The sequence below is a fragment of the Penaeus japonicus genome, unplaced genomic scaffold, assembly GCF_977035675.1.
Source record: "Penaeus japonicus unplaced genomic scaffold, GWHDUDI00000001_assembly GWHDUDI00000028, whole genome shotgun sequence".
Lineage (NCBI taxonomy): Eukaryota > Metazoa > Arthropoda > Malacostraca > Decapoda > Penaeidae > Penaeus > Penaeus japonicus.
This window is the reverse complement of record NW_028234430.1, coordinates 2,791,587-2,801,586: the sequence shown is the minus strand read 5'-3', so window position 1 is coordinate 2,801,586 and position 10,000 is coordinate 2,791,587. Positions and strand designations below refer to the sequence as shown.

General features: G+C 38.1%; 2 protein-coding genes across 2 annotated transcripts in view; both read left to right on the top strand.

The window, feature by feature from the left end:
- The window catches only part of Ufsp2 (UFM1 specific peptidase 2), a 7,554-nt gene extending 1,624 nt beyond the window's left edge, over positions 1–5,930 (top strand). The window contains exons 2-3 of the mRNA XM_043005384.2: positions 2,373–2,570; positions 3,830–5,930. Coding sequence (XP_042861318.2) covers positions 2,373–2,570; positions 3,830–5,263 — 1,632 coding nt within the window. The 3' untranslated portion in view covers positions 5,264–5,930. The remainder of the gene's footprint in view (positions 1–2,372; positions 2,571–3,829) is intronic.
- A 1,611-nt stretch (positions 5,931–7,541) lies between these two features.
- The window catches only part of LOC122246663 (uncharacterized), a 2,597-nt gene continuing 138 nt past the window's right edge, over positions 7,542–10,000 (top strand). The window contains exons 1-2 of the mRNA XM_043005371.2: positions 7,542–8,606; positions 9,793–10,000. The exon at positions 9,793–10,000 is cut by the window's right edge and continues 138 nt beyond it. Of these exons, the coding sequence (XP_042861305.2) occupies positions 7,653–8,606; positions 9,793–10,000 (1,162 nt within the window). The 5' untranslated portion in view covers positions 7,542–7,652. The remainder of the gene's footprint in view (positions 8,607–9,792) is intronic.

The following is a 10,000-nucleotide window of genomic DNA, read 5'->3' as shown; positions in this document are numbered from 1 at the left end:
CTAGAGCCATTTTTGTGTGTTTTATTATTAAGAGACTTATATATGTCACAGACTCTATCAATGCTGCAGTTGACTAAAATTGTAGAGGAGGGTCCATATCAGCGCATTATTTTCTTTATTCTTAGTGTGATAGAAGTGTTGCTCTTTATGGGAGGACAAAAAGCAACTTTATTTTTTCTTAATTGTGTACTGTCATGAACGAATACGAAACATATAACCATCTACAATGAAGATAACATGAAGAGGTAGGGAAGAGGAAGGAATGTATGAGTGCCACAATAAAAGGCATCCCTAATGGCACAGGGGCACATTGTCGACACTGGGCTAGGTTCGAGTCACCTTCCTCTTCTCATTCTGCCTGCACATCCTTCATCTGCGGTACTTTAGAGGTTGGTAACTTGCTGTGTGCCACCACTCTATAAAGATAGTGCTTGCTAGAGACCATGGATGGGTGCCATTCAAGGCTCTCATTCCTGCTGGTGCTAGAAGAAATTAGTGCCATCTAGGTTTTGGATGTTAGGTCTGCTTAATATCACGGTAGTTAAAGTAATTATGACTGCAATTGTTGTCACTCATATAGTCATTATGGAAAGGTATATCAAACGTAGAATTCATATTGCATATCCACTACATTGTAGGAAACAGAGTCTTATTTTGATCCAACTGATTTATTGACTTTGTAGGGTTTTGAATTAATAGTTTGTATCTATGTTAATGATCTCATTATGGTATGATTAACCCATTGTAGACGGGTGTCATGACATAAACGACACATGAGTTTATGACCTGACTGAGGGCATTGTGACAATAGTTGTCGTTTCATATTTGAGTTGGGGGAGTGTGGATCACTGTGTTTCTTAATTATAGTATGAGTAATAACTCTATTTAACCCTATGACGACGGTGCATCACACCCGTGTGACACAGCCAAACTCTCGATGCCGGGGCGTCGTGCCAGTGTGACGATTTCAATGCAATATTGCAATCGCCCGACATAGGGGTCTTCGCGTAGCGAGTGCCCCGTTGGGAAAGGGTTAATGAATGAGGATGATTGCAACCATAATTACTATGATTTCTGAAATCTAAATCTAAAATCCTAAACATAGATGGCACTACCAGCAGGAGTGAGAGCCTGAAAAGCACTCTTCCAGGGTCTAGCAAGCGCTGTCTTCAGAGAGTGATGGCGCACAGCAAGATGCCGACCTCTTGCTCTAAAGTACTTACAATGAAGGATGTGTAAGCAGAATGAGAAGCGGAAGGTGACTTCAACCATGCCTAGCGTCTACAATATGCCCCTGTGCCAGTAAGGCTACCTTGTGATGTGGCACTTATAGTCATAAGTACAGGTGTCCTTCCTTATGTTATCTTCATGTTATCTTCATCATGTTTATTTTTCCATATTTGTTTACGAAAGTACACAAATGCACAAAAAATAAAGTCACTTTTTTGTCTTCTCATAAAACAGAAATACTTGTACCACACTGAGTGAAAAGAAGATAATGGGTTGAGATGGAGCCTATACTACAATTTCAGTCAACTGCAACAGTAATAGAGCCTGTCATATGGCTCATATAAGTCTCACAATACATTTAAACACAAAAAAAATTATGAGCATAGATATGGCTCCAGTTTTACAATGAGTGAATGAAAGCGAGTGGGAAAGGTTGGGACTTGTCGTGTGATGCTGCCCCGCTCTGAAATATATCCCATCTGGGATGCAGCATAGGTGGCACTAGTGCTCGTCCTGGGGACTGCAATGGGTTGATAAAAATTAATGATATTGAAAATATTTTGTTGTATATCTTGAGATTTCTAGGTAACCTGGAAAATGGTCAATATGACACAAGTATACATGCACCTGATCAGGTACTCATAGTTTCGTAAGCTGGATCATTGATTAAGCTGAACATAGGAAAAAAAATTGAAATAAAATTAGGAGTGTGCACTTTATTAAATTTTTGTTTGTTACCTAAAATGAAGCCTGTTGGCTTAGACTCCCCCAAGATACTTAAAAATGATTGAAAGAATTGCATGCACACATAAAGTCATAAGCTTTTAATGCATATGGAACTTTTTTGGGAATATATGTCATTTTATTTAAAAAAAAAACATTTTCAAGCATAAAAAGAAATTACCTGAAAATTCTCTTATTAAGTTGCTATGTACAAAGCTATTACTTGTAAATGTGGAATATTGCTATAAAGGATGATAGTTAGCCAATTATACTTTTCTTTGTATATTTATTCAGAATAATACTTTCCAAAAGTAATACCCTGTTTAGGTCACCAAAAAGTAACACATGAACGGCAAGAACCGTTCTTCTGTCGGAGCTTCTATTTTACTCGGCTTTTAACAGTTCCTCTTAATTTCCAGCGGTTGCAGCGTCAGAAGGAACCAAGGGAAGGCCAGCTATTTGGGTTTCGCACAGATGACGGACGTTTGCTGGCCATTGCTCTATGTACAAATTATGGGAACCTGAAACATGACAAATCCCTGTTACTTCCTGTACCTCTCACATGCATTGGAAAGTTTGAAGTTACCAAAGGAGATCATTCCAGACCTGAATTACAGGTAAGGTACTCTTTGTGCTCTCTCTCTCTCTCTCTCTCTCTCTCTCTCTCTCTCTCTCTCTCTCTCTCTCTCTCTCTCTCTCTCTCTCTCTCTCTCTCTCTCTCTCTCTCTCTCTCTCTCCTTTCTCTCTCTCTCTCTCCTCTCTCTCTCTCTCTCTCTGTCTCTCTCTCTCTCTCTCTGTCTCTCTCTCTCTCTCTCTCTCTCTCTCTCTCTCTCTCTCTCTCTCTCTCTCTCTCTCTCTCTCTCTCTCTCTCTCTCTCTGTCTCCTCTCTCTCTCTCTCTGTCTCTCTCTCTCTCTCTCTCTCTCTCTCTCTCTCTCTCTCTCTCTCTCTCTCTCTCTCTCTCTCTCTCTGTCTCTCTCTCTCTCTCTCTCTGTCTTCGTCTCTGTCTCTGCCTCTGTCTCTATCTCTGTCTGTGTCTCTGTCTCCTCTCTCTCTCTCTCTCTCTCTCTCTCTCTCTCTCTCTCTCTCTCTCTCTCTCTCTCTCTTTTGATTTGAATTACCCAGCTCGGTCATGAATTCCTCTTGCTTCGGTCTCATATCTTTTTCATTTGCTTTGAATTACTTTCACTCTAGTCATGGATTGAATTAACAATTTTGTCAGTTTTGCAACTTTCTGAACTGTAGAACATATAAAGTAACTAACTAACTTTGTAGAGATTCACTTTGTACATGACTTAATAATGATATATATATACATATATATTTTTTATCCATCCTGTTTAGAATTTGTATATTTTGACGGATGATTGGGTGGCAGATAGTGACTCTAATTTTATTTTTTTATTTTTTTAATGTTAGATGTTTTATCAGCATTTCCAAATTACAGTTTTTGTATACATGTAAGACTTGTGGAAGCAAGATCAATCTTGTCTTTGATAACTCATGATATATATATATATATAATAATATATATATATTTATATATATATATATATATATATATATATATATATATATATATATATATATATATGTATATATGTATATATGTATATATGTATATATGTATATATGTATATATGTATATATGTATATATGTATATATATATGTATATATGTATATTTGCATTAGGAAAAGGTCTTGAACATGATGTTGATGCAAAAGAATTGAGTCTGACCTCTCAAAGTTGATTTTAATTATGTTTTCTTGCATGTATGTATGTCTATATGCTCTGTTATTTATATGTTATGAGGGGGGAAAAAGTCTCGGGTTCCTTTCAAATTCGAGTGACTGACATGTCTTTTATTGTCTTGCAGGACAATGAGATAGCTGTTGTATGGGACCAAGAAGATCTTCATGTGTATGTTTCTGAGGACCAACAAGTATCCACATCCTGCTTCACTGAATTGACTGAAGAGGACCTGGCTGAACTCTTTGTCTTGGCCAGGGTCACCTTCACCTTTGACCTTACATCAAGGGACGCTGTTGTGTCCATCGGCAATACAATCCAAACCCTGGTTGATCAACTTGAGTCACCATCAACCTGCTTCAGGTTACAAGAGTCCACACTTATTTTACAGAACAAGGACGGGGGTGTGTTGAGTTTAGGGAATCAGGGTGGCAAGGGCAATGTCGATATTGGATCTGTAATTAAAGGTGCCAAGAAGAAGAAGGCATCGTTGCACACTGTTAACTTCCAGATGTTGCAGAACAGAAGTACGGTAAACTGTAGAAATGCGCCTGTGGTACGGATAGATAACAGAAAGTCTGGTATCCTATCTACTCTCTTTAACGGGGAAGCAATTGTGTATTTACAGAAGTCTTGCAAAGTTTCACAAGTTGCAGCACTCTTGGCACAAGGAGTGGTTCAGCAGTTGCATTTAGCTGAATATTGGCTCGAGAGACAGCTAAATGACAAGAAGTTATGTGGAGACCTGATATCATTTAATTCCTTACATTTTCTTTCTGGCCATGTAGTAAATGTGATATACCCAGACAAAAGTGAAGAGAAGAGTTTAGAACCGTACAGGAAAGACGTACACGAAGTTTTGATGTTCCCGATGAACCAGCCCATGGTGAAGAGGGGAAACAGGCTGCCAATAACAGAAGCCAAATCTTCCGTTCTGAAGAATACTCACGTCGGGTTGAAACCGTCATCAGTGTATGGGCAAATATCGGTCGTTAAGGGAATTTACGGATACCATCACTACATGCAGGATAATTTTGATGATAATAAGTGGGGTTGCGCCTACAGGTCCTTACAGACGCTAGTATCTTGGTTTAGATTCCAAGGCTACACAGAAAAGCCCATTCCAACACATGCAGAAATTCAGAAATGCCTTGTCGACATAGGGGACAAACCGTCAACTTTTCTCAATTCTCGTCAGTGGATAGGATCAACAGAAGTCGGGTTCGTTTTGGATAATTTGTATAATATCAGTTCAAGATTCATCTTTGTCAGTAGTGGAGCAGATCTGGCAGAAAAGGGAAGGGAGTTGGGTCACCATTTCCAGACTCAGGGTAGCCCTATCATGATAGGTGGCGGCGTCTTGGCACACACGATCATCGGGGTGGACTACAACACGGAGAGTGGAGACATCAGTTTCCTCATTCTAGATCCGCATTATACGGGAAGCGAAGACATCAACACCATCCAAAACAAGGGGTGGTGCGGGTGGAAGGGTCCGGAGTTCTGGGATCCCAAAGCGTACTATAACCTATGTTTACCCCAGCGTCCCATGTGCATCTAGTTTTAACCCTACGGGAGAGAGTTCAAGTGCGTTTAACCTGTGGCAGTCATATGGGGAATTTTTTCAAGTAAAATTTTTTGCGTGTAGGAAGACTGGAAAAATGATGGAACACTTTTGGTGCAATCGACCTAAAAGAAACTCCATTCGTTGCTTGACAAAATGTTTCCTTTTTTCTTCTTTCTTTTTTTAAACAGTATTTTTATTTTCTATTTTCTATTTCATTGTTAGTTCATCTTTGTATTTACGTCAGCCGTCAATTTGTCAGGAAAATTCAATTGGTGTCAATGTTAGTTTAGTTTTTCATGCTGTGTATTTCATCAGCTTTTGATAATTTTATTTTCTTAGCTTGCCAACTTGCCATCAGTTAGATTGTTGTCATGAATGTTAAAGTTGTATTCTTCTCAATCTGTAAGCTTTGCAATCATAGGGGAATTTTGAAAGAAATAGTCATCATGTAAACACTGTTTAGTGTACTGTTATTTGTATTTCACATGTTTTGAGTAACAGATAGCTCTGTTGCGTTTATAATATTTATTGTTATATTTATAATTTTTACAAATAAACAACAGTGGTGATGGAAAATCCAAATAGTTTTATATAATTCATAACTTGTGAGCTTCAGGATAACTGTATGGAATAAAATGTAAAAATATAACAGTAAATACAATTTCATCTTTTTTTATTTACCTTCCACAGGAAATAGTTTCTTTCTCTCTTTCTCATTCTCTCCCTTTCTTTCTCTCTCTCTCTCTCTCTCTCTCTCTCTCTCTCTCTCTCTCTCTCTCTCTCTCTCTCTCTCTCTCTCTCTCTCTCTCTCTCTCTCTCTCTCTCTCTCTCTCTCTTTCTCTCTCTCTCTCTCCCCCTCTCTTTCATCAATTTCACATTTTTTTATTTGACGTAGTGACTCTTTTCACTCTTTCTAAAAAAAAATCACTCTCATTCTCTTTTTTCTTTTACCTCACTCTCTCGTTTCCTTTCACCTTCTCATTCTTTCTTTCACTCTCATTCTGTCCTCTTTCACCCTCTCTCATTTATTTTCTCTTTATTAATCTCTCTCTTTCTCACTCACATTCCTTCTCTTTCTCTTTCACTCTCTCATTCATTCTCTCTCTATCTATCTATAGTTTTCTCTCTCTCTCTCTCTCTCTCTCTCTCTCTCTCTCTCTCTCTCTCTCTCTCTCTCTCTCTCTCTCTCTCTCTCTCTCTCTCTCTCTCTCTCTCTCTCTCTCTCTCTCTCACACACACACACACACACACACACACACACACACACACACACACACACACACACACACACACACACACACACACACACACACACACACACACACACACACACACACACACACACACACACACCCTCACCCTCACCCTCACCCTCACCCCTAACTCCCTCACTCTCTCTCACTCTCCATCTTTATGTTCTTTCCCTCTATTTTCTTTCTTCCTCTCTTCCTCTCCCCCTTTTCTCTTTTGTTTTCTATTTCTCTCTCTCTCTCTTCTCTTCTCTTCTCTTCTCTTCTCTTCTCTTCTCTTTCTCTTTCTCTTTCTCTTTCTCTCTCTTTCTCTTTCTCTTTCTCTTTCTCTTTCTCGTTCTCGTTCTCGTTCTCGTTCTCGTTCTCGTTCTCGTTCTCGTTCTCGTTCTCGTTCTCTTTCTCTTTCTCTTTCTCTTTCTCTTTCTCTTTCTCTTTCTCTTTCTCTTTCTCTTTCTCGTTCTCGTTCTCGTTCTCGTTCTCGTTCTCGTTCTCGTTCTCGTTCTCGTTCTCGTTCTCGTTCTCGTTCTCGTTCTCGTTCTCGTTCTCGTTCTCGTTCTCTTTCTCTTTCTCTTTCTCTTTCTCTTTCTCTTTCTCTTTCTCTTTCTCTTTCTCTTTCTCTTTCTCTTTCTCTTTCTCTTTCTCTTTCTCTTTCTCTTTCTCTTTCTCTTTCTCTTTCTCTTTCTTTTTCTCCTCTCTCTTCCTCCCTCTTTCCCGGTCATATATGTATATATTGCATTTATAGTAAACTTACTCATTTTATTGTAATAATGTTTACAAGTACTTTTAATAATTGTTATTGTGTTTTAGATGACTTTTTCATGTATTACACGTAATGTTAAACCTTTGTTATTATGAACTGTTAGAAAATAAAGGAAAGCAAGAAGATTTACTTTCAAATACATTTACGAATATATAAAATCTGAAAAAAATAGCCATAAATCTACAGAAACACTAAATCTGCATTGATTAAAGGATATACAGTTCATCTTTTTTTTTTTTGCTGATATCTATTATCTATATCCCAAAGACTTATACTTATCAGATATGGGCCATTAACCTTTCTCTTGGTTGTTATTTAAGTAATTTGTTCTTGTTCAGCATAGGTGATCGTGATATACATTGCGTTAGCGAGAATGATGGTATCTGACCACGAGAATTCCCATAACATCAGTGAATATATATCATTTGATGATGATACCGACGAAGAAGACATCGAAGCTCACTTTCCTCGAAGGTTTCAGTTTTTGAAAGCTGTCGGGGTTTACATCGGCCAGAAGGGAGAAGATGGTAGATATACCTTTCACACTAAGAAGCTCCTCGTGGCGTACATTGCGTGGTACTTCATTCCAATGCTGACGTTTGTCTCGGCTGAGTTATGGTATATACTCGAAGACCATCAAAATACCGTTCTGTTTGAGCTCTTCCAGTCACCGGTGTTTGTAGGTGTTTGTGTTTTGATACCATTGATTAAGACTCATTCCCTGAAGAGCATTACAGAAACACTCCAGAGGAATATGGAACTGTTACCCAAGCTTCCTAAAGACCGATGTAAGCACACGAAGAAGAAGAAGGAGGGTCAGTCAAAAGGCAACACCCATGTGGCTGTCGGGACGGGCATATTTTCCGTGACTGTATTTTTATTCTACTCTGTTTATGAACTGATAACTTACTCTGAGGAAACATTTGACAGACTTTTGGATGAACTTCCACCTTTGCTGGTCGATCTGATATACCAAATTCTACCATTTATGACCACGTTTTTAATCATAACCTTCCTGGACTATTATACAAACCTTTACAAACACCTACACCATAAACTACAAGACCTGTGCGATCACTGGACAGACGAAGCTGCCAAAGACCTGCTGAAAAAGATAGAAGATACTCAGCACACCTTCAGGTCGCTGATGGTCGGTTTTTTGCAGTACGCCCTTACTACGAATGTCACCATCATACTGCTTCTGGCTATATTCACCACCTACCGGCTGTCTCAGGGCGTGCATGAGATCGTCTACCTGCTACCAGGCGGTGTAAGCACTATTATGGTTCTCTTGATATCATACCACGTCCATACTCTGCGTCGAAAGGTTTGTATGCTTTGTTCAGTTGTTGTGAGGTTGTGGGTAGTTGTAATTTGCATATGGTGAATTGGCTGAGATATATTTCTAATGATTTATATTTAAAAAAATAATAGGGGTTGAATATGCATTATATATTGCGTGTACCTCATTGATAAGACAAATATGATAATAATAAAGGCTCTAAAATAATTCCTTAACATATATTTTCCTCAAGCTTATATAACAATAAAGGCTCTAAAATAATTCCTCAACATATATTTCCCTCAAGCTTATTAATTGTGTATCATATAACATCCCATTCAGATTTAAATGTCGAACATATTTTTCGATATTTAATCAAATGAGATAGATTTCCCGAAAGTGAAATTCACTGAACAGAGGGTCAAGTTTGAACTGACATTAAGAGACAAATCTTGCGCATTGAACAAGATCCTTGTTCAAAGGTCTCCATGTGGTCATACAATACTGACCTTGGATCTTAGGTGACTGGGGTTCTTTGACCTTTCAGTATACTTTTCAAAAAACGTAATTACGACGTCTTTACGGAATTTTGTTAGAGTGTTTGTGTAGAACTTAGCTTCGAAGTATTTGTTAATGGATGTGAGGGTCATGCATGATTTTATTGTCCTTATGTTTCTTATTTCTTATATTTCCTTAAAAGTTTGATGAATATAAAAGTGATAAGACATTTCTGGTCCGTTTGACTTTAAACATAGATACACATATTACTTCTTCGCTTCCTAGTTATCAAAAAAAGATATATGTGCTCATCATATCATACCAAGTGGCAGAACTCAGGGATATATATATATATATATATATATATATATATATATATATATATATATATATATATATATATATATATATATATAAATATATATTTTTTTTTTCTTTTCTTTTTTTTCTTTTCTTTCTTTTTTTTCTTTTTTTTTTCTTTTTTTCTCTTTCTTTTTTTCTTTTCTTTTTTTCTTTCTCTCTTTTTCTCTTTCTCTCACTCTCTTTCTTTTTGTCTTTCTTTCTTTCTCTCTTTCTTTCTCTCTTTCTTTCTGTCTTTCTTTCTCTCTTTCTTTCTTTTTTCTTTCTCTCTCTCTTCCTTTCTTTCTCTCTTTCTTTCTTTTTTCTTTCTCTCTCTCTTCCTTTCTCTCTCTCTCTCTTTCTTTCTTTCTAAATCCCAACCACTTCCCCTCAGGGCGAAAAGCTAACCCGCCTGGCACGAGTAAAAGCACGAGAGGCCCGACGTGCAGAACCAACAGAGAGGTACCAAACCCTACGAACCATCCAAGCGGTTCTGCAGGAGTCCCCCCCCGAAGCGCGAATCTACGGAAACCTCCCTGTTGGCTACGGCCTCATCCCCCTTGTGGCTGTGTTCGTCTTGGCTTACACGGGTCTCCTCACGT